Here is a 24,700-nt window from a genome sequence, read left to right on the forward strand (position 1 = left end):
TAACTTCAGATTAGGCACACTGTGGGGCTCAGGAGGGGGCATTTGGATTTGGGAGCGCAGATTTTGCTAGATTTCTTTTGGTGGGGGCCATGTCACATATCAAGAGCCTTTGTGCTATGAGTAATTTGGATGCCCCCTATATTTCTGTTACCAGATGACGAACCAGAGTGAGGATTTTGTTTTTTGTGTGTTGAGCAGAAGCTTTTATTGGTGGCACTTTGGAGTACAGCGTATTTTGGATCACATTTATCCCTCTGCTTTACACTGAGCACTTACATCGGGGGTTTCCATCTAAATATATATAAAATACGTGATTTGGTTGAGACCCCAAGGGATTCATTCGCTAATGAGGCAGCAGAGTTACTTTGAACTCTGTGTGGCTTCTATTTGGCTTTTCAGTAGTGCACATAACTGTAGCCAACCGCGCTTTTATCATAGGCCCGACAGTGTCCACAGGGCCTCCATCTGCCTCATTATAGGGAATCTTCCACCAGGGGTGCCGTCTGAATCACGTATTTCAAATATTTACAGGGAAACTCCGGTATAAGCGCTCAGCGCAGGATAAATGTGGGCAGAGCCTTACTGCGATCTTTGGGAGGCAGAATGAACAAATCAACAGCAGGTGAAGAATTGGTTTTATTTATTTTTTACGCCATTCCTCGTGCGGTATAAGTGATTAGACAACTTTATTTTTAAGGTTAGTGCGATTACACCGATACCAGATTTATATTGGATTTTTTTTATGTTTGGCTGCTATCAAGCACTAAAAGCCTTCTTGTGTTTGTAAAAAAAAAATAAAAAATTCTTGCATCGCCATATTTTGAGAGCTATTGTTCTATATTTCTGCGGACAGTTATGTGAGGGTTTGTTTTTTGAGGGACGAGTTGACGTTTTCATTGGTACCATTTTCGAGCACAACATTTGTCACTTTCGATTCCAATTTTTGGGAGGCAGAATAAACAAAAACCAGCAACGAAGATTTTTTTTTTATGCCATCCACAGTGTGGTAGAAGTGATAAGGCAGCTTTATTCTTCAGGTCAGTACGATTACAGCGATAGTACATTTGTATAATTTATGTTTTGGCCCTTCTGCATGATAAACCCTCCTTTATAGAAAAAATATTGTTTTTGCATCGCTATATTCTGAGACCTATAACTTTTTTATTTTTCCGCTGATGGAGCTGTATGGCGGCTTGTTTTTTGCGGGACAAGATGACGTTTTTAGAGATACCATTTTTATTTACATTTGTCTTTTCGATTGCGTTTAATTCCACTTTTTTCCAGTGGTATGTTGTAAAACCATATATGTGTACGTTTTTTTATTTTTTTTAACATAAAAATACGTATTTAAATTCCGTATGGAGGACTAGGTGGGGCCCGTTGTTCCGTATGGAGGACTAGGTGGGGCACATTATGCTGTATCCTGGTTGGCCCGCGACTTTGTCCAAGTTTTTCATTTTGGCCCTCTGTGTGTTTTATTTTGACATCCCTGATCTAAGACTATGGTCTGGTAGCTTGGTACCCATGGCAACGATTGGGCCACCACAATGACATTGCAGAGGCACCGATCTGAAGGCTCCCCTCCCTCTTCCAGTCTTCTAAATGTTGCGATTGCTCTCAATCGCAGCATTTAGGGGGTTAAACAGTCAAGGGCAGTGATGGCACAGTCCCTGGCTGTTACTGCAGGAGCTTGGCCAGTAGCAGTGCCAAGCCCCTGCGGTGATCATGTGGGAACAGCTGATACTTCAGCACCTCCCCCACGATCATGCTGTGATCGGTCAGTCAGCATGGCATGAGTACCCGCACCTCTTCTTGTGTCGCTCAGCTGTCAGTGACAGCCGTCAGCACGGAGCTGTCTGTGTGTTTACACGCAGTCACAGTTTTAAATCATGATGGACATAGCATGTCATGGTGCGGGAACTGACACCTGCTCATGATGTGCCATGTCCATCATTGGTTGTAAAGGGTTTAAACCGCGGAGGAAGAAAAAACAACAATATAATGCTATTATAATACAGAGAAAAGTCATCCTAACCGTATAAAAGTTTTAGATATATCACTAAAATTTGTCATCACTTACTGAGCAGTGAGTGCCAGCTGCCAGCATGACGGAGCAGCTTGATTATCCTAGGTCCAGAGGCCTTATTGCCAATGCTTATAAGGCTACGGCATATCCTTAAAGGGGATGTCTACTTTATATTAACATGTCTTCAGGACTCGATTTTCTGACATTACTAATTGCTGGTGGCACGTGGAGATGTGTGCAGAACAGATTAGTGAAGGCTGTAAGTAGCAGCTCGGGGAGCACGTGTCTATCCATGGAGAAGCTGTTCTCAAAGTGCCAGTTACGACACGATCATGTGACCAAAACCCTGCGTATTGGGAGAGCGGTGCAGTTGGCTGGAAGGCTGCACCAACAGGCTAGAGGAGGAGAACCTGTAATGCTTATTACTGCTGCAAAATCATGTCCCCACCATATATGTTGTAGGGTTATATAGGGGCAGAGAGACTGATTTCAGTGATGTGACACTTACTGGGCTGCTTTTTGCAGTTTTGATACAAATCACTATTTTATAACAGGAGATTATCACTAGAGGACTAGTAAACCTGCTGCCAAGTAGTCCTCCACATTAATGAGATCAGTTTAACCCCGTCCACACTTATGATTGACATATGTGTGTAAACTGATTGGCAGCTTTATACCCATCAGTGATGTGGGGAAGGGTTATACAGAACACAGTATTCAGAGTACTGCTAGATCTGCAGCAGATAAATCAGTCATTTTAGTAAAACTGCAGCAAGCTGCCCAACAAGAGATACATTATTGGAATCAGGGTTTCTGCCCCTACATCATGCTGCTCTTCGATGGAGTAGCAAAAACCTAGTGACAAATTCCCTTTAAAATACAGATACAGTTCCCCAGTACTACAATTGTCTGACACACTGTATAAATAACACAATGGAGAATCCAATAAACCTAGGCCAGGCAGGTTCTGGCTGATATTAGCACTTTGGTGACAGATCTTTGAACATTTAATACAAACATTTACATTTAACTCCAGATCAACCATTTGTTCATCTCCTGGGTTTCTGAACAGACATCTCAGACTATCTGTATTCCAAGGTGGCAGAAAAGCACCTTCACAATCTGTAAAAACACTAACAACTTTAATCTCTTTACACCCTTGGGCAATGTGCAGCGCTGCCACTTCTCTAATTTTACGCCCTAGAAATCTTTGGCCACATTCATAGATCAAGTTTCAATCTAGTTTAAAAAGAGGTAAAAGAAAAAGAGAAGGGGAAAAAAACAAAAGTCCACATCTAAAGATTCATATAAAGCGCTTATTACAGTTAAGGTAACGTGTATGCTTAGCATTTTTAACTTCAATGCGGCGAGTAAATCTAGATGGCTTGTACAATTCAGAAGAGTGCAAGGTCACAGATTTTAAGCTACAGTTCTAGTCTAAAGTTTGGACACCTATTCATGCAATGATTTTCCGTGTTCCTATTATAATGTGCACCTTGTAAAGTCAAAACTGAAGTTAGCAAAACTTGTAAAGAAATGTGAGAAACAGGCCAGAATGTGTGTTAAACCTTAGATTCCTCAGAGTACCCCCATGTTTACTGATGACAGTTTTATACCCCCTTGCTATTCTCTCAACCAGCCTCATCATGTAGTCATGTGGAATGGCTTCCAACAGGCTTGAAGGCATTTCCAGAGGTGTTGGGCACTTGTTGGCTGCTTTGTCTTCACTCTGCAGTTCCACTCAACCAAAACCATCTCAACTGGGTTCAGAACAGATGATTGTCATCTAACACAGCACTCCATGTCTGTGCATCATTTATGAGGGCTGTAATCTGAGGTGCTGTCCGTTTGTGTTTTCTGAAGCTGGCAACTCTGATGAGCTTATCCTCTGCAGGAGAGCCAATTCTTGGTCTTCATTTTCAGGGGAGGTCCTCATGAGTGACAGTTTCATCATAGTGATTGACTGTTTTCATGACTGCACTTGAAGATACCTTCTAGCAATTTTCCAGATTGATTGACATTCAAGTCTTAAAGTAATGATGAGTAGTCATTTCTTTCTACTTAGTTGAGTGATTCTTGCCATAATCTGGCTTACGGCTTGCTCACATGAGCGTATTAACACAACCGAGTGCTATCCGATATTTGATCAGGTAGCACTCTGACCAATTGTACACTATGGGAAAGTGCTGATCTGCCGATTTGGCATGAGAAAACAATCCCAGCATGCTGCAAATGGCTCCACAATTCTTATCACTCGTACCCATACAAGTCTATGGGTGCGTGTGAAACATCAGACTGCACTCAGATGTCATCCGAATGCAATTCGACATCCGTGACCTGAGACAATGGAGAAGATAGAGAAATTAAGTTCTGCCTTCTCCGCACCTGTGATAGAATTCTATCATGCGAGAGGATTGCATCACACTCAGATGTCACTCTGCTCAAGCTCTGACAGGTTGAGCCAAGTGTCATTAGCATAATCGAGCAGTTTCTCTCATGAAATAACATACGCTCGTGTGACCCTAGTCTTAGAACAATTGTGGAATAGAGATCAGCACTGTATGGAGCTGTGCACCTCCGCTACCTCTGCTAATCATATCTGATGGTCAAACAACTGCTGAAAGCCGGTGATTCCACAAATGAACTGACGAGGTGTAAAGCGGTCATCAAAGGAATCTAAGGTTTAACACCTTCTGGTCAGTTTTACACTTTTTTTTACTTCTTGTTTCCATATATGATACCTTGTATATATCACTTTTCAAATAAGAAGCACTAGGGTTGGGAAAGCAATTATCTGGACTTAAGACACACACATGGCAGGAAATTCAGTTCAATAATGGGAGGTCCAGGATGGCTGCTGTCAACTCCCCTTGCTTGTGATGTTACACTGTTGGACTAGGTCAATTAATTTTCCTTCTTGGTTTAATTTACAGGTTTCTGTGCCTCCGCCAATGCAGACTCCATTTACAAACACTCTAGGTACCTAAATACAAAAGAGACAATTATGTAGCATTTTTCTAGATTCGTTGCTTTCTAACATGGAACCAGCTTGACATTTAACTTTTTTTTACGAAAATCACATTGATCCAGTTATTCCTTAAGCTGTTATTCAGACATGTTTTCTCCATGTTACATCTCAAACTACATTGTAGCCGACACATGTAGAGTGGAATTAAAGGTTTAAAGAAAGGCAAAAACATATGAAAAATAATCAGAACCCTGGGGTGTCACCTGTTACAGTATCCTCAGCTATATACACCATGAACCCAAATGCCTACAGTTTATATTAATGGGGTCAACAACTGTAGAAAAAGTGGTCCCCAAACGCTTTTATGAAGAGGTCGTATGTGCCCTCCCATTCTCCAGTGCGCGCTCTCAGCCACTGCTGCAGTCTCTCTACCAGCTGTGGTGGCGGCAAGACAACAGCACACATCACCGCTGCAGCCAATAACCGAGCTCTGTACACGGTACAAACACTGAGATCACTGATTGGCCACAGCAACGATGTTTCCAAGGCATTATCATTGCCGCCAAAACACAGAGACCGGAGCAGCGGCAGAGAGCCTGGACCCAGGGAGGTTATTTTATATGCATGAAAGTGTTTAGAGACCACTTTTGTTAAAAATCCACTTTAAAATCCTGTGTTTTTTCCTGTAGATTAAGAAATAAATATTCAACAAAAGAAGAATTTAATAAAGAGACAGGTATGGTAACTCAAGGATAACCCTAACAAAAAATAAAACCCCTTTAGAAGAGTAATAAGTGCATTGAGGTGTTGAAACAAGTAAAACTACTCTTGTTTCTGTAACCAAATAAGGACGTATGAATTTAATTTTGCTCCTTTGTAGATTGCGTATGATATTTGGTGGTAAAATGTAAACTTCAGACTGGCCACTAGATGTCAGCAGCGTCTGCATTTACATAATGGCAGCATTTCACCAGCACAATAACTAATATATAGTTAAAATGGGACGCCGGCTGAGTGCAGACATGCAGCGATCATACAGTACTACTATTCAGAAAATAGCCAAGTCACAATGTCCTGGCACAGCATGAAGTACTGCCTGGATCATTTTCACACTTAAACACAAAAACAACCTAAAAGGGAATGTGTTTTGGAGGAACGTGACTATTTCACTAGAGTCATATGCTGGCTTAAAACGAAAGGTTGAAGAATAGGGAGAAAATGAAGCCTTATCAGCAGTGCTCGATGCGGCAGCGCGTAGCCGCCATGGCGGTGCTGTAATCACGCCCGCCGATCTGTGATCAGTACCCCGCGGAGCAGTCACACGCTGAGCAGGACATCCGTCAGTGGCACTGAGCGCACCTAGGATAGGTCAGTGCTGCGACCCTGGAGGAGGACTGCACATAAGCATAACGCCTTTATTTTCAGTCCGCTCTCCATCCTGCTACTTTATACCAGCATATGGTTACATGCACTTGAGAACCGTGGCTTTAAACAACCACATTCCTCTTTACATATTTCCCATAAATATTAACTTAAAATGTATTATTTCCCTACACCCATACTTTCATTTATGCGGATATATTCACCTGAACTAGACAAATGAAAAATCTCCATGATCCAGATGCCAAGGAACATTTTAGTCATGAAGTCAATAAATGACATTAGGAGCAGAGTGATTAGATCTGAAACTGCTCTTATTCTCCCTCAGTAGTTATTACTAAGCCCTCCTACCTAAATAGAACAGTACACAGATTTATTCTGACTGTCAAGGGGACGGTATGGTAACTAGAGGAAAAGTTCCTGTATAAAGGATGTGATCTTTCTTCCGAGTGTAACTTACAACCAGGCCCGGCCTTAAAGGGACTGTCAGTAGGATCCACCCTCCTAAACTCTCTATATGGGCATATAGACATCCGATGTCTTACTCCAGAGATATCCCAGTTTTTCATAATATGCAAATGAGCTGTTAAGATCTACAGGGCCGAACACTGATCTCCCCGAGAATCTGTCTCCAGAGATTATTATAAATGAAAGGAGGCGTTACCAAAGTGAGACATGTAATGGCTGATAAATCTGCTCTCCTGATCTACATGTCTCACACTGGTAATGCCTCCTTTCATTTATAATAATCTTTGGAGACAGATTATCATGCAGAGCAGTGTCTCTCCAATAGATCTTAAAATGCTCATTTACATATATATGAAAAACTTGTATTTCTCTGGAATATGACATGGGATCACAGATATCAACATATTTTATTCAACAGCCTATGACCTACATGCCCATATAGACGGCTTAGAAGGGTTGATCCTAGCGACAGATTCCCTTTAAAGGAGTGTGACAGATTAGAGACTATCAGATGGTAAAGGGAAAGAGTCACTTTCTTCATCCCGCTTATACACCGTCGCTCAGCAGCGCCTCCTTCTTTGGCCTAACGAGCCTCACGCCTTGACTTTTCTCTGACTGCAGGGGAAGATAAGTCAACTGAAAATACCCCCCTCCTTTATTCTTTATTTAAGTGAATAAGAGCAGAGCCGAAGTACCCCAGAACAGCAGCTGCAGATTATACAGAGCTGTTATGTTCCAGATTTGTACACTACACACATGCCGGTAGCAGCTGATCAGCAGAGATGGTGGGTGATGGACCCTGCATAGCTGATATTGATTACCTGTCCTAAAGACATATAGCTGCTGCATTTTGAATCCAGTGGTCTAGAACCAAACAATCTGAATGAAAATGTAACTCTGCCTCTTCCATTTTTGTAGAACGCAATAGCAAACCATTTCAAAAACCACTATTTTTAGACCGATACTTATCGACAGATATTGGCTTCCTAACCATGGTCTTTGCTCAACCTATACTGAGATATGGGTTTCAACATTACCAACATAAAACAAAAACATGATTTTGTGATACTTTGTCACAGGCTGTATATGCCATGTGTGTTGGTGTGGGGCTGCTCAGTGCTAGAAATGGGACTTTGAGCCTGTGAAGGGTTTAATTAGCACATCAAGATATTGTATCTATATAGCACCAGCTTTTCAGCAGACCCTCAGCCATCATTGCAACCCATCAGCTCTATGCGATAGTGTCGCAGTGAAGAGGAATGGGTGCATGGAATGGCGCAGCTCCCGGTTTATACACATTCAAAGATCGACAGCAGCAAATAAATAGGGGTATTTCCATCTCTAAGATCCTATCCTAGTATGTAGTAGGTGTAATAACAACAATATTAGCAAAGACCTCCAATTAGAAATGTAGTATAGTTTTTCTGATTCGCTATCTCTCTTTCCTCATGTGCAGGCATTGCAGGACCTTAGGTATCCATGGTTACAACCCCAGATATAGTGACAGCTAGTGGATAGTGGTCGTAACCATGGATACCTAAAGTCCTGCAATGCCTGCACAAGAGGAAAGAGACATAGTGCATCTGAAAAACTATACTACATTTCTAATTAGAGGTCTTTGCTAATATTATTATTACACCTACTACATATTGGGATAGGATCTTGGAGATGAGAATACCCCTTTAAGCTTTGCTCCATCCACTGCTGTTAGAAGCAGATGCTGGCTGAATAACACAGCCTGCATCTGCCGACAATAATGTACGTTCATTTTCTGAGTTTGCATCAAAGCAGGGGACCTGACATATGAGAAGAATACCCCATGTGTCAGGAAGGGGTTAGTAATAACTTTGATGTGGCCATACTTACTGATCGGGCTCCGGTCATCTGATGAAGTGCTTCTTGAAGCTGCCTTCCATTATCTACTTCATCCAGCTCAATGGACTTGTAATTCACATTTATGCTGTTAAATGCATCTTTGGCCATGGTGCAATATGGACACGTGGTCTTTGAATAAATTACCACACAATTTTCAGAGACAGTCTTCTGCAGGATGACAAAGCACATTGGTTTATTAATAGCAATATATCCTTGCTAGCTCACTATTACTGCCTAGAAAAATAACCCATTACTTTGTTTTTAGCAACTACTTTCACTTTACTCTCGGTGCCCCATGAATCAGCTGAATGAAAAGCCAAGGGTGTCTGGTAAACCACAAACTGCTGATCAACTGATCAGTGGGGGTGCTGGAGTCAGACCCTCACAAGGGGACACCTATGACCTATTCCCAAGGTAGGGTGTATGATTTCATCCAAGGTACAGCTGTTATTTGTAGTTTACCAAAGCAGATTTACAGATTCCCCCAACATTTGCCAGAGTGGACCTGTAATCTTAAAGGGAACCTGTCACCAGAAAAAAAAAAAAAACACTTAACCTGCAGATATTGGGTTAATCTGCAGGTCAATAGTGTTATTAACTTGCCTGGTACCCGCACTTAGACACCCACTGACGGGAGAAAATTAACTTTATTCCCCCCGCAGTGTTCTGGTTTAAGTCACGGGGGCGGCACAGGAGCTGGTGCATTGGTGCTCTGTACACTCAGCAGTGGTTGTACCAGCGCCGGCGCCGCCCCCCTCTTCCCCCATGACTGAACGCTGCTGAGGGGAATAAAGTTTATTTTCTCCCTTCAGAGTTTGGCTAAGTGTAGGCGCTGGGTAGGTTTATAACGCTATTAACCTGCAGATTAACCCCATATCAGCAGATTAATAGTGTTTTTTCTGGTGACAGGTTCCCTTTAGACGCAGAACCCTGTCAGCTGAATGGTCAGCAGCCCGGCACTCGTACGAACAGAACAGTGAATAACGTTACTGCAAACATTCGTGGCTTGTCGCCTCCACTCCTTGATTTGGTTTATGAAAGTGACCACAATACTGTCATGTGAAAGTGGCCTTACACACATCGGTGAGACAAGCGGCATTTTACTCATATTACACGAGCTCAGGATAACAATAAGCGAGCAATCTGCAATACACTTGTAATCAAACAGCTGAAAGTGTATAGCGGATACATCAGTTTTAGCCATGAGCCAGCCACCTAGTGCCACCCAGCGCCACCCCAGCAGCTTGGTCATTATTCCTGGGAGTGTCAATTATATATAATTGACCCCATAAACATGCATTACTAAAGGAAAGATGGTGGATGACCTAATAGACTGACATTTACAAAAAAAAAAAATAAAGGATCGATCAGAATGCAAATTTATGGCCGGTACGTGGCAGTGTGAGATTACAAGCAGCATTTGTGATCCTGGCTAATGCTCAGCAGCCTGTGAAAGAATCGTTCGGGTTATAGATACTCAGACCCATGTGAAGTTCTTTACTTATTATATAATTAGAAACAAATATCAAGCGAGAAAATCAGACAATACTATAAGGAAATCATGTTTCACAGACCCCGTATCCACTACTTTCTACACTACTGATGTGACAGTATGAGATGTATTGATGTAAATGTGCTCACGTCCATAATCGGCAGGAAGGGCTAAGATTTTATGGCCGTCTGTGCTTTAACAGGCATTCATCTCTGCTCAGAAAGCTCACATCTTTTTTTAAAGACTTGAAGTCCAGGATATTGGTGCATATGAAGTAGTTTTTGTGCCGCTGTGCCATGCTTTCTTACTGAAATCCACTCATGTAAATTCATCTTTTCAGATTGTAACGTACAACTGCACACATTGCAGAAGTTATCATCTTAACATGGCAGAACTGTGGGTGCACAAATACCCACTGAAAAGTTACTAATGGTTTGGAGATCTGCTTTGAGAGAAGGAGAGAAAAGGCAAAAAGCAGCACTATCTGAGCGTAGTATTACACAGTGGCAATGGGTGAAGTATATAAGATGAGACTCACCTTCTGATATTGGGCACCACTGGGCATAACTAACGCTTAGGGTGTGTGCCCACGATACGGTTTTTAAGCGTTTCCGCAGCGGCAATTCCACCGTGGAAGCACTTAAAAAACGCTTGGTAGAAGGTCTGCAATGTTCCCCAATGATAATCCACATGTGCTGTGCACATGCTGCGGAAATTTCCGCTGCGGATTATCATTGCGGAAAAATCCGCAGCACTGCCATTCATTTTGGGTAATCGCGGCGCTTTCGCAGCCATTGACTTGCATTGAATCGCATAATATCCGCATGACTACACGTGCACATGCGGATATTCTGTGATTCAATGTGCAGATGGTACCCAGGTCGGGAGAAGAGGAGACTTTCCTCCAGACCCGAGTACCACAATACCTTTAAAAAAAAAAAAGAATTTAAAATAAAAAATAAACATTATACTCACCTTCAGAAGGCCCCCGGCCTCCTCAGCGATGCGTCCTGGCTCCCCGGCGGCTCGCGGTGGTCTAAAAGGACCTTCCATGACGTCATTTAGTTATGTGACAGGTCAAGCGACCGCTGACGTTGGCGGTCGCGTGGCCTGTCACATGACTAAATGACGTTATAGAAGGTCCTTTTAGACCACTGCGAGCCGCCCAACACACCGGAAGCACCAGAGAAGGAGACCGGGGACCATCAGAAGGTGAGTATAATGTTTATTTTTTACCATTCTTTTTAACTATTAACTTGATCACAATATGTAAATCCATGCCGGTTGCATGTATTTATATAGTGTGACAAAGTTGTCAAGCACTTTTCCAAGTGATGCTAAAATCACTTGGAAAAGTGCTTGACAACCCGCATGCGAAATTGCATGTGAAAAATGCAGGACATACGCTTGTCCCTGGGAGAAAAACGCATGTAAAATCCGCATGCGTTTTTTTCTGCCAGGGAGATCCAGAAACGATTAGGAAAAAATCTGAAGCATTTCTGCATCGTGGGCACATAGTCAAATGTAATTTAAGGCTACCAAAGAAGTAATCCCAGTGTTCCTCCAATATAGTAACAGGACAAGTGCATGGAATAGCCAAAAAAACCTCCACAGCACAGAAAATCCAACCATGGTAGGGATTAAACGCACAACGCGTTTCGCCTGACCAAGCCTGCATCAGGTGTGACGTGTTGGATCTGACGTGCAGTTGATGTTTATTTTTGGCTGTTCCCTTATCCATTATGTACAGTGTTATATTACTGATACAAATGCTTTTTACTATCCACTTACCTCTACTAATTTTAGAGCCTCAGAATGAGGCAAATCTGTGGGGTTTGATAACTTGTTTCCCATTCTGAAAATAAATTAGACAAAGTATTAATTGAAGATTATTAATAAGAAATATTAGTCAGAGAAGAAGTGTCCAAATCCCCTTGGTATAAAAAGCCAAGAAACTAGGTGAAAATATTAAATGGAACCTGTTATCTGGCTCTGAACATAGCTCATAGTAAGGTGCTACTAAAGGGGGCAAACTAATCCCCTTACCGCTCCTCAGCTGCTTCTATCCTAGTGCTGCCTAGGTCCTTACATTCTCCAGAATTCTTTTCCAATTACATTCACACATCCGGTTTCCTCATCTGCATGCTCTCCATTGTTAAAAAGCACAGAACTCTGATAGATAAGAGTTTAATGGGTACAATAACATCTTTTTTTTTTCTTAACAAATTCATGTGTCTATTCCATTAAACTCAGTGCTTGTCCTATTCTCAGCCATGTTTGTGGATCATTCAAGTCTAGTAGCATCCAGCAAAAATGGAAGATATCAGTCTTACACCTGTCAATGGATAAAAAACGTTCACATAGTTTACCCTCCTTCAGTTTTTAAAAACGAATGCAAAAACAAAAAACAAAACACTAATCCAAAATGGATGACACACAAAGAAAACCTGTAAAAATGGAAACCATTATGTGACATTCAGAAATAAGACAGCTGCAGCCACAGCTGGGGTCGCTGTGGGATTTGGCAGCCCCTCTGGCATTCTGAATGGGGCTGTCGCTGATGCTACACTCCTTGATGTCAAATTAAGAAGCTGCCCTCCGGCCCCCATCATGACAGTTTATCTAGGTTTCTACGTGTGATCTTGCAGCAATACTGCTATGTTTGGACTTAAAGCAGCCATGATTTCCCCTATAATGAGCATCTATAAGATATTCATAGTAAGGCGATTTAGAGGGCGCTGGAGGCACCACAGTATTTAGTGGCGGTGCCCACAACATGGTGCAGCCTCCTGGACAATAGGGTGCTACAATTACCTGGCTGCACATGTTCTTGTCCTTTATAGTCAGATTTTTTAGCTACACAAAAAAAGTTAATAGTTTTCATTACCTGTATACTAATGAAGCTGTAAATCTCGTTGATAGCAGATCACAAACACCTTTTCTAAGTGGCAATGAACAAACTTTCCTAAAAAGACAAAAACATATCAAATGATTAAAAAATAAACACTTGGTCTATAGAGTTTTAATTTTTTATGCATATTTAAAAATGCTTTAAAAAAAGCCTACTGGAAAAAACAAAAAAAAAAATACAGCAAAAAAACCCACTGTGCAATACCATGCTTAGATCTCGCTGAGACAAGCATGTAGTCAGTCCGGGTGCGTCACGGAGTTCACATGAATCCATTACAGCCAGTAAGCGATCTCCCATGTGGACCTATAGTGGAGACAATCCCAGCACGCAGTACTACGGTGTATTTTACAGGCTAGAATATTGCATGCAATGTAACAGCAGCTCCTAGACCTGTGCACGCCAGACAAATGCACAATTATCACTCCGACTGTCTGCCCCCGGCCTTGCGTACTAATCCCAGCCAAGCCTGTGATAATCATTTTATTAGGCGCAGGTGACTGGCCGGGTTTGCTGGAAAGGCTATAAAATCAGAAAAACCACAGGAATAAATGAACAGTCATGTCTCCATATGGGGCAGGCAGTTTTTGTTTTCTCCACCCTTTACATTTGCACTTATAATATCTAAGACATTTAGAGTGAGACCATAAGCCGCGTGGGCTGTGTGCTGCCGAGACCCTGCCCAAGCCAGCCACAAAATGGAGTGGCTATGGCCCACTGCAGGTGGGGGGGAAGCTTCCACCATAGTCAGCTGCACCCCCACAGCACCACAACTATACCTGGGAACTAAAAAGAGATATAAAATAAAGGAATGCCATATTCCCAAGAATCACATGAAACATTTTTGTAAAGCAGGTAGGTAAAGTGGATGTTACATGACAGCCAGCACAGTATTACTTTCTAAGTGATGCAGCCGGAGCTCCGCAGAGCTGTACTGGCCGTAGATGACGGCTTTCATGTCAGAACAGAGCCGCTACTGGCAAAGGCAGCCTCCAGAATCACATACACCGCAGCAGGAACAGGCAGGGGGCGCACTATTATATATTCCACCCCTGGTATGGAGACTGCTTCTTTATACGCCAGTATCTCCTATTGTTGATTTGCCCAGATGTTGTATATTTGGATTTTACCCTTGGAGGTTAGAAAAGTCTTCCCGAACCTTTCTTAGCGAAATGATCCAGGAGAGGATCCAGCTGTGGTTAGTAAGTCTGACGGTACAGCTACATGGATGAGCAGAAATGCTGGTTATATAGTGACCTGAGGAACTAACCGATCACAGCAGTATGGCTCATCTCTTAGGGCATCCCGTTTTTCTTGCTGGCACTCCCGGCTTTAACATCTAATGATATGGTTCAGAGCCAGTAATTAACTTTATTAAAATCCCAATAGACCAGCCCTGGCCAGTCCTGCCCTGGCCGTCCTCAGCGCACACCATACTATGCTAAGTGAATGGTCACATTTACAATCCATACCTTACAGTTTGGGGCTGTTTTATAATGTATAGATTATGCTCCTGGTGGGCTTCTGCATTTGGATGCAGATTTGAAGGCAGAGTTTCACACTGTTCAGACAGTGCATAATAAGGATGTGTGCGGTCTGTGTGCCCCATGGACCAGGCATAGCGCACACGCACCTATTACAGCCAATGTGGGTGTACGGGGTGCACGCGTGCTGGGTTGTGCACGCGTCTTCTTGTGCAAAGTGGCTTCGGAGATAAGTGGCAGTTATTTTAGAGGCAGTTAGTCAGGGCAGGAGTCAGGTAACCAACACTTTGACCACTTACTCTCTTTTAACCATGTTTCTGTTAGCTCTCACTTTTTCCTCTATAGTCCTCCACTTTCTAGTAACCCCCCAAATCCCTACACCTAGTAACAAACTCTTCATCTCTCCCTCCATCCTCCCCATTCATCTCACCTCCTCCTCCGAATTATTCCTCAACATTCAATCCTGGATCTCCAAACACAGACAGCCACCTCATGCTCTCTCTTCCTCCCACCTGCTAACACTTTCTCTGCTCCTCCTCACTGCTGGAGATATCTCTCCAAATCCTGGTCCTCCTCGCCATATCCCCACAGTTACTTCTACCACCTATCCAAGACCTTCCACAAACTGTCGCAACCCTTCTAACCTCATACTCATCCAAACTAATCCCCACTTCCTCAATTGCTCTAACAGGAGCTCTATGGAACGCTCGCTCCATCTGCAACAAACTTTCCTACATCCATGACCTTTTCATTACTAACAAACTTTCCTTCCTCGCCATTACCGAAACCTGGCTCACCCCCTCTGACACAGCCTCCCCAGCTGCCCTTTCATATGGCGGATTCCACCTTTCCAACACCCCCCACCCCAATGGCAAACATGGCGGAGGTTTTCTCCTGTCAGATACCTGCGCTTTCACCCAAATATCACTGCCACCCTCCGTTACACTCCCCTCTTTTGAGGTGCACTGTGCGCGCATCTATTCCCCCTCCAACCTCCAACTGGCCGTCATTTACCGACCCCCAGGGCTAGCCACCACTTTCTTAGACCACTTCACTACCTGGCTGCTTCACTTCCTTTCCACTGACATCCCCACTATCATAATGGGTGACTTCAACATCCCCATTGACACTTCCCACTCGTCTGTCTCTAAGCTCCTATCCCTCACTTCCTCCTTCAGCCTAGCTCAATGGTCTTCGGCAGCTACTCAAAGATGGCCACACACTGGACCTCATCTTCACCCGCCTCTGTTCCCTATCTAACCTCTCTAACTCACCACTCCCTGACCATAACCTCCTCACATTCTCTACCCTCTCCTCTCCGGGTGCACAATCCCCACTCCACAAACTCACACACCCTCGCAGAAATCTCAAACACCTTGACCTACACTCTGTCTCTGAATCCCTCCTTCCTCTCACAGACATAAATTCCTTACACGATGCAGACGTTGTTGCTGCCTCATATAACACCACAATAGCTGCAGCTCTAGACTCTATCGCCCCTCTCACACATACCACACCTCGCACATTCAACAGGCAACCCTGGCACACCAAACTGCGACGGGCCTCCAGGGTTGCGGAGAGGAGATGGAAAAGGTCTCACTCCATCGCATTCAAACAATCCCTCACTATCTTCAAATCCGAGCTCACTACAGCAAAACAAACCTACTTCTCATCTCTCATATCCTACCTGTCTCACAACCCTAAACAGCTATTTAACACTTTCAATTCTCTCCTTCGTCCACCAGCACCTCCTCCCTCTTCTCTCATCTCAGCCGAAGACTTTGCCTCATTCTTCAAGCAGAAGATGGACACCATCAGACAACGCTTTTGCCTAAAGCCCGCACAACCCCTCCTCATATCTACTCAACCTTCCTCCTCCAAACCCCACTTCTACACCATTACAGAAGGTCAAGTCTCTTTACTCTCCAAATCACACCTCACCACCTGCGAACTTGACCCAATCCCATCCCACACCTTACCCCAGTCTTCATCCCAACCCTAACCCACCTCTTCAACCTGTCACTAACAACCGGTGTCTTCCCCTCATGTTTCAAACATGCCGCAATCACACCCATCCTCAAAAAGCCCTCCCTTGACCCATCCTCTCTGACTAGCTACCGCCCCATATCATTTCTCCCCTTTGCCTCAAAACTACTAGAATAACATGTCCACCCTGAACTGTCCTCCCACCTCTCCTCCTGTTCCCTCTTTGACCACCTGCAATCTGGCTTCCGACCGTATCACTCGACTGAAACTGTCCTGACCAAAGTCACCAACGACATACTAACTGCCAAATCCAAGCGACACTACTCCATCCTCCTTCTGGACCTGTCATCTGCCTTCGACACAGTGGACCATTCCCTCTTACTACAGACTCTCATCTATCGGCATCACAGACTTGGCCCTATCTTGGATCTCCTCATACTTAACAGACAGGATATTCAGCGTCTCCCACTCACGCACCACCTCCTCATCTCGCCCCCTATCTGTCGGTGTCCCCCAAGGTTCAGTTCTAGGACCTCTGCTCTTCTCCATCTACACCTTTGGCCTGGGACAGCTCATAGAGTCTCACGGCTTTCAGTATCACCTCTATGCTGATGACACACAGATCTACCTCTCTGGACCCGATATCTTTTCCCTACTAACCAAAATCCCACAATGTCTGTCTGCCATCTCATCCTTCTTCTCTGACAGATTTCTAAAACTCAATATGGATAAAACAGAGTTCATCATCTTTCCACCCTCTCATTCATATCCCCCATCTGACCTATCCATCAACGTCAATGGCTGTTCAATCTCCCCAGTCCCACAAGCTCTCTGCCTTGGGGTAACCCTGGACTCTGATCTCTCCTTCAAACCACATATCCAAGCCCTTTCCACTTCCTGCCGACTCCAACTCAAAAACATCTCCCGGATCCGTGCATTCCTCAGCAAAGACTCTGCAAAAACACTAGTGCATGCCCTCATCATCTCCCGCCTCGACTACTGAAACCTCCTGCTCTGTGGCCTCCCTTCCAACACTCTTGCGCCTCTCCAATCTATCCTAAACTCTGCTGCTCGATTAATCCACCTGCCCCCCCCCCGCTATTCCCCAGCTTTCCCTCTCTGTCAATCCCTTCACTGGCTCCCCATTGCCCAGAGAATCCAGTTCAAAACCCTAACCACGGCATACAAAGCCATCCACAACCTGTCTCCCCCATACATCTGTGACCTAGTCTCCCGGTACTTACCTGCAAGCAACCTCCGATCCTCACAAGATCTCCTACTCTACTCCCCTCTTCCCACAATCGCATACAAGATTTCTCCCGTGCATCGCCCCTACTCTGGAACTCTGTACCCCAACACATCAGACTCTCACCTACCATGGAAGCCTTCAAAAGAAACCTCAAGACCTACCTCTTCCGCCAAGCCTACAACCTGCAGTAACCACCGCGCCACCACATTACGAAAATGACCTCCTCTACCCTCACCTACTGTATCTTCACCCATCCCTTGTAGACTGTGAGCCCTCGCAGGCAGGGTCCTCGCTCCTCCTGTACCAGTCGCTGACTTGTTTTGTTAAGATTATGTAAATGTTTTTGCTTTGTATATCCCTATCACATGTAAAGCACCATGGAATAAATGGCACCATAATAATAAAAATAATAATGTGCCAGTGCACATGGCCGACTATCCACGTACATCAACAGTCTGTGGGAAGAAAAAAGATACCACACCATGAACTACTTTGGCCGAATTTCCGGCCATACTAGTGCATGTAAATGGCAGGCAGCTCACAGGGCCAGTCACAGTGGTCTGAACACAGCCTAATAACGGCATCCCTACATGCCACACCAATAAGGAGATGTGCAAACATGTCCTCCACATTTACAGGGGTACTGGCATCTTAGGTGTGCCCGGCCTGAGGAACACATCTGTACCATGCTGAAACGCGTAGTCCTGTATTCACTTGCTACATGGGTATGTGGATATTACCTGCCACACTCAGCAGCGCTTATATCACCCACTTATTGTTTAATACAATTAATACATTTATTATACGTTCAATACATTTTTAAAATTCTTTATCTGATACATGGTGGTTCCTGCACCGGACCATCACCGGGGGCAAGCTGCAGGCCATTCACACTATTAAAGATTTCTGCACTTTTCTTCTCCTTATACATCCACTATAGTCACTGGTTCCTGTGGTGGTCCAGTCACAATACTGTTATACAGGGCCCAGTCAGAAACCACAAATTGTGTGTAAAATAAAGAAATATAATATATAATATATATATATATATACACACATACACACACACTATTATTATTAATTTTTATTTTGTTTTAAACACAATTTGTCACCGAAGAGATCAACGATAAAGAATAAAGCAGCTCCTTGGAGTGACAAGTCGCTGGCGCAGCTGATATGGGTCCGTTAGGACCCAGCAGCTCCGTTATACTGGGCAGAAACCCAATGATCTTGTGATCGCCAGGTCCTACAGAAGCAGCAGCCTCGCGGACCCTTGTGTTTGCTGCTGAGCACTCATAGCACTATTTAAACAGAAAATGACAAAGAAATAAAAAAAAAAATTAAACATTTCGTATAGTCATTATAATAAATTTAAAATGTAAAGATGAACACTATAAAAAAATAAATAAAATGCCAGTTGCCATTTTTCGGTTGGCGTACCCACCCAAGAAATACAATGCAGTGCGATCATAGGGTGGTACGTACCCAAAAGCGAGACCAATAAAACTACAGCCTGGCACGCAAAAAACCTAAAGCACAGCTTCAAAAAAGTGATGGGTTTTGGGAAATGGCAACACTAACTCAGTTAAATTATTTTCTTTTACAAAAGTTCAGTATGTTTTTAACCATTAATAATAACAACATTATCATGACCTACATAAATTAGCCGTCCCCATTCTCGTCCTGACCTGGAGAATCGCTCTGCCGGCCATTATTACCGTACAATGAACAATTACAGAACGCTGCTCTTTTCCCCCCATGTCGCTGTACTTTGGATTTTTTTTCTTGTGGTTATCATTATATGGTAAAATAAATGGTGACATTCAAAATTACAACTTGTCCCACAAAAATAATCTGTCTTATGGCTGTGTGGACGGAAAAATAAGGTTCTGACTGTTGGAAGAAGAGGAGGGCATAATGAATGTGTGAGAACAGATGCGACTTGGTCCCATAACACGAGCACATTGGGGCCCCGATGGTGAACAGCAGGAGACCGAAGGCTACGTGCCCACCAGCAGGAGACCGAAGGCTACGTGCCCACCAGCAGGAGACCGAAGGCTACGTGCCCACCAGCAGGAGACCGAAGGCTACGTGCCCACCAGCAGGAGACCGAAGGCTACGTGCCCACCAGCAGGAGACCGAAGGCTACGTGCCCACCAGCAGGAGACCGAAGGCTACGTGCCCACCAGCAGGAGACCGAAGGCTACGTGCCCACCAGCAGGAGACCGAAGGCTACGTGCCCACCAGCAGGAGACCGAAGGCTACGTGCCCACCAGCAGGAGACCGAAGGCTACGTGCCCACCAGCAGGAGACCGAAGGCTACGTGCCCACCAGCAGGAGACCGAAGGCTACGTGCCCACCAGCAGGAGACCGAAGGCTACGTGCCCACCAGCAGGAGACCGAAGGCTACGTGCCCACCAGCAGGAGACCGAAGGCTACGTGCCCACCAGCAGGAGACCGAAGGCTACGTGCCCACCAGCAGGAGACCGAAGGCTACGTGCCCACCAGCAGGAGACCGAAGGCTACGTGCCCACCAGCAGGAGACCGAAGGCTACGTGCCCACCAGCAGGAGACCGAAGGCTACGTGCCCACCAGCAGGAGACCGAAGGCTACGTGCCCACCAGCAGGAGACCGAAGGCTACGTGCCCACCAGCAGGAGACCGAAGGCTACGTGCCCACCAGCAGGAGACCGAAGGCTACGTGCCCACCAGCAGGAGACCGAAGGCTACGTGCCCACCAGCAGGAGACCGAAGGCTACGTGCCCACCAGCAGGAGACCGAAGGCTACGTGCCCACCAGCAGGAGACCGAAGGCTACGTGCCCACCAGCAGGAGACCGAAGGCTACGTGCCCACCAGCAGGAGACCGAAGGCTACGTGCCCACCAGCAGGAGACCGAAGGCTACGTGCCCACCAGCAGGAGACCGAAGGCTACGTGCCCACCAGCAGGAGACCGAAGGCTACGTGCCCACCAGCAGGAGACCGAAGGCTACGTGCCCACCAGCAGGAGACCGAAGGCTACGTGCCCACCAGCAGGAGACCGAAGGCTACGTGCCCACCAGCAGGAGACCGAAGGCTACGTGCCCACCAGCAGGAGACCGAAGGCTACGTGCCCACCAGCAGGAGACCGAAGGCTACGTGCCCACCAGCAGGAGACCGAAGGCTACGTGCCCACCAGCAGGAGACCGAAGGCTACGTGCCCACCAGCAGGAGACCGAAGGCTACGTGCCCACCAGCAGGAGACCGAAGGCTACGTGCCCACCAGCAGGAGACCGAAGGCTACGTGCCCACCAGCAGGAGACCGAAGGCTACGTGCCCACCAGCAGGAGACCGAAGGCTACGTGCCCACCAGCAGGAGACCGAAGGCTACGTGCCCACCAGCAGGAGACCGAAGGCTACGTGCCCACCAGCAGGAGACCGAAGGCTACGTGCCCACCAGCAGGAGACCGAAGGCTACGTGCCCACCAGCAGGAGACCGAAGGCTACGTGCCCACCAGCAGGAGACCGAAGGCTACGTGCCCACCAGCAGGAGACCGAAGGCTACGTGCCCACCAGCAGGAGACCGAAGGCTACGTGCCCACCAGCAGGAGACCGAAGGCTACGTGCCCACCAGCAGGAGACCGAAGGCTACGTGCCCACCAGCAGGAGACCGAAGGCTACGTGCCCACCAGCAGGAGACCGAAGGCTACGTGCCCACCAGCAGGAGACAGAAGGCTACGTGCCCACCAGCAGGAGACAGAAGGCTACGTGCCCACCAGCAGGAGACAGAAGGCTACGTGCCCACCAGCAGGAGACAGAAGGCTACGTGCCCACCAGCAGGAGACAGAAGGCTACGTGCCCACCAGCAGGCTACGTGCCCACCAGCAGGAGACAGAAGGCTACGTGCCCACCAGCAGGCTACGTGCCCACCAGCAGGAGACAGAAGGCTACGTGCCCACCAGCAGGAGACAGAAGGCTACGTGCCCACCAGCAGGAGACAGAAGGCTACGTGCCCACCAGCAGGAGACAGAAGGCTACGTGCCCACCAGCAGGAGACAGAAGGCTACGTGCCCACCAGCAGGAGACAGAAGGCTACGTGCCCACCAGCAGGAGACAGAAGGCTACGTGCCCACCAGCAGGAGACAGAAGGCTACGTGCCCACCAGCAGGAGACAGAAGGCTACGTGCCCACCAGCAGGAGACAGAAGGCTACGTGCCCACCAGCAGGAGACCGAAGGCTACGTGCCCACCAGCAGGAATCAGCGTATTCTCGCTGCGTCCTAATTACACACTTGTGCTTAGGTAATAGGCGGATGTACCGCACCTGATGAATCTACTGTGGAAAATACACAGCGGAGGCACTAGGCTCCACTACACAGAATAACAAGCTGCGGCTCATGAACCTGCACACCGGTGAGATCACGCTGCGGCTAATAGAAGCACAGTGTGCATGGGACTCTACAGATAATCCTCTGGGCTACTAAAGTAGAACGCAGCAAAAATACAGAACCTCCAAAACACTGCTATACCTGATCATGAGCACAAACCCCAAGAACAACGCAGACAGTACTGCCGTCACTCCGTCCAACACCGCACTACAGTGAAGAAAGCGGTCATGAAACCGCATGACTGCGGGGGTGACCCGCAGAATACACCATGTGCACAGCGCACACCACAGGGAACACACTGGATTTTAGAACCATGTCTTTCTAAAAAGATGGATGCCGTGTGCGACAAGGAATCCCCGGACCGAACACACTAGCCGTCTGTGCAGGCTGCTCCCACAGCGGAGCCCGGGCCCACAACATGGGCAGCCATACTACAGGAGCACAGCACCGCCCCGCCCGCACACAGCCGGGTCACGTGTGGCTGCTGTGTGCCCAGACCCGGGTCACGTGAGCCGCATCTGACTGGAGAGTCCCACTAGTGCAGCGCGCGCACACATACCGCAGCGCGGCCGGCCTCATCTCAGTCCCCGCTTATCGTACAGTCACCTCACTGTCCGCCGCTCCAAACACAGGAAGGAAAAGCTGCCGGGAACCGAAGGCCTAAACTATTGTGCGGGCAGCACGGCGGCCATATCTCCTGCTATGAGGCCGAGCCGGGGATGGGAGGAGCCTACCACAACATGGCGGACTCTCGTCAGCTGAGCTCGCTGTGCAGTAAAAAAAAAAAAAAAAAAGCAGCACGTGTGGGCAGCACATCCAGGGCACAGAATAAGGGCCGAATGGCAAATACTTGTTGGGATGTCTCCAATTCTTAAATGGGTAAAATTGCAAAATACAAGAAATTCTGCAATTTACTTATTAAAAGCCTCTCTGTTATCAAGAATGAAGGGAGCTGTAGTGTTAGTGCACAGCAGGCTCTGTAGGCTCTCACTGCAGTCATCTCAGTATGGCGGACGTGCCCCCTGCAGTCTGAGTGGTGGGCACCTCGGTGTAGCGGACGTGCCCCCTGCAGTCTGAGTGGAGGGTACCTCAGTGTGGCGGACGTGCCCCCTGCAGTCTGAGTGGTGGGCACCTCGGTGTAGCGGACGTGCCCCCTGCAGTCTGAGTGGAGGGCACCTCGGTGTGGCGGATGTGCCCCCTGCAGTCTGAGTGGAGGGTACCTCAGTGTGGCGGACGTTCCCCCTGCAGTCTGAGTGATGGGCACCTCGGTGTGGTGGACGTTCCCCCTGCAGTCTGCGTGATGGGCACCTCGGTAAGGCAGAAGTGCCCCCTGCAGTCTGAGTGGAAGGCACCTCGGTGTGGCGGATGTGCCCCCTGCAGTCTGAGTGGTGGGCACCTCGGTGTAGCGGACGTGCCCCCTGCAGTCTGAGTGGAGGGCACCTCGGTTTAGCGGACTTGCCCCCTGCAGTCTGAGTGGAGGGCACCTCGGTTTAGCGGACGTGCCCCCTGCAGTCTGAGTGGAGGGTACCTCGGTGTGGCGGATGTGCCCCCTGCAATCTGAGTGGAGGGCACCTCGGTGTGGCGGACGTGCCCCTTGCAGTCTGAGTTGTGGGCACCTCGGTGTGGCGGACGTGCCCCCTTCAGTCTGAGTGGAGGGAACCTCGGTGTGGCGGATATGCCCCCCTGCAGTCTGAGTGGTGGGCACCTCGGTGTAGCGGACGTGCCCCCTGCAGTCTGAGTGGAGGGCACCTCGGTTTAGCGGACGTGCCCCCTGCAGTCTGAGTGGAGGGTACCTCGGTGTAGCGGACGTGCCTCCTGCAGTCTGAGTGGATAGCACCTCGGTGTAGCGGACCTGCCCCCTGCAGTCTGAGTGGAGGGCACCTCGGTGTAGCGGACGTGCCCCCTGCAGTCTGAGTGGAGGGCACCTCGGTGTAGCGGACGTGCCCCCTGCAGTCTGAGTGGAGGGCACCTCGGTGTAGCGGACGTGCCCCCTGCAGTCTGAGTGGAGGGCACCTCGGTGTAGCGGATGTGCCCCCTGCAGTCTGAGTGGTGGGCACCTCGGTGTAGCGGACGTGCCCCCTGCAGTCTGAGTGGTGGGCATCTCGGTAAGGCAGAAGTGGCCCCAGCAGTCTGAGTGGTGGGGAACTTGGTATTATGGACGTGCCCCCTGCAGTCTGAGTGGTGGGCATCTCGGTAAGGCAAAAGTGGCCCCTGCAGTCTGAGTGGTGGGGACCTTGGTATTATGGACGTGCCCCCTGCAGTCTGAGTGTTGGACATCTCGGTGTGGCGGACGTGCCCCCTGCAGTCTGAGTGGTGGGCACCTCAGTGTGGCGGATGTGCCCCCTGCAGTCTGAGTGGTGGGTACCTTGATATTGTGGACATGCCCCCTGCAGTCTGAGTGGTGGGTACCTTGATATTGTGGACATGCCCACTGCAGTCTGAGTGGTAGGCACCTTGGTATTGTGGACGTGCCCCCTGCAGTCTGAGTGGTGGGCACTCAG

At 47.2% G+C, this 24,700-nt stretch overlaps 1 protein-coding gene across 3 annotated transcripts; it reads right to left on the reverse strand.

Moving 5' to 3' along the window:
- Nucleotides 1–790: 790 nt before the first annotated feature.
- On the reverse strand, nucleotides 791–22,950 carry GLRX2 (glutaredoxin 2). Of its 3 annotated transcripts, none has more exons than XM_073642943.1 (5): nucleotides 22,759–22,950; nucleotides 13,097–13,174; nucleotides 12,001–12,064; nucleotides 8,709–8,885; nucleotides 791–5,009 (listed from the first exon to the last, which is right to left on the reverse strand). In XM_073642943.1, the coding sequence occupies exons 1-5, from the start codon at nucleotides 22,776–22,778 to the stop codon at nucleotides 4,887–4,889; spliced, it is 462 nt and encodes a 153-aa protein (XP_073499044.1). In that variant the 5' UTR covers nucleotides 22,779–22,950; the 3' UTR covers nucleotides 791–4,886. The 3 variants fall into 3 exon arrangements, with proteins under 3 accessions (XP_073499044.1, XP_073499043.1, XP_073499045.1); XM_073642942.1 differs by lacking the exon at nucleotides 22,759–22,950 and adding an exon at nucleotides 22,341–22,679; XM_073642944.1 differs by lacking the exon at nucleotides 22,759–22,950 and adding an exon at nucleotides 19,494–19,518.
- Between the last annotated feature and the right edge of the window lie 1,750 nt (nucleotides 22,951–24,700).

Source organism: Phyllobates terribilis, unplaced genomic scaffold, assembly GCF_046119375.1.
Source record: "Phyllobates terribilis strain yellow unplaced genomic scaffold, ASM4611937v1 Scaffold_8__6_contigs__length_399053987, whole genome shotgun sequence".
NCBI lineage: Eukaryota > Metazoa > Chordata > Amphibia > Anura > Dendrobatidae > Phyllobates > Phyllobates terribilis.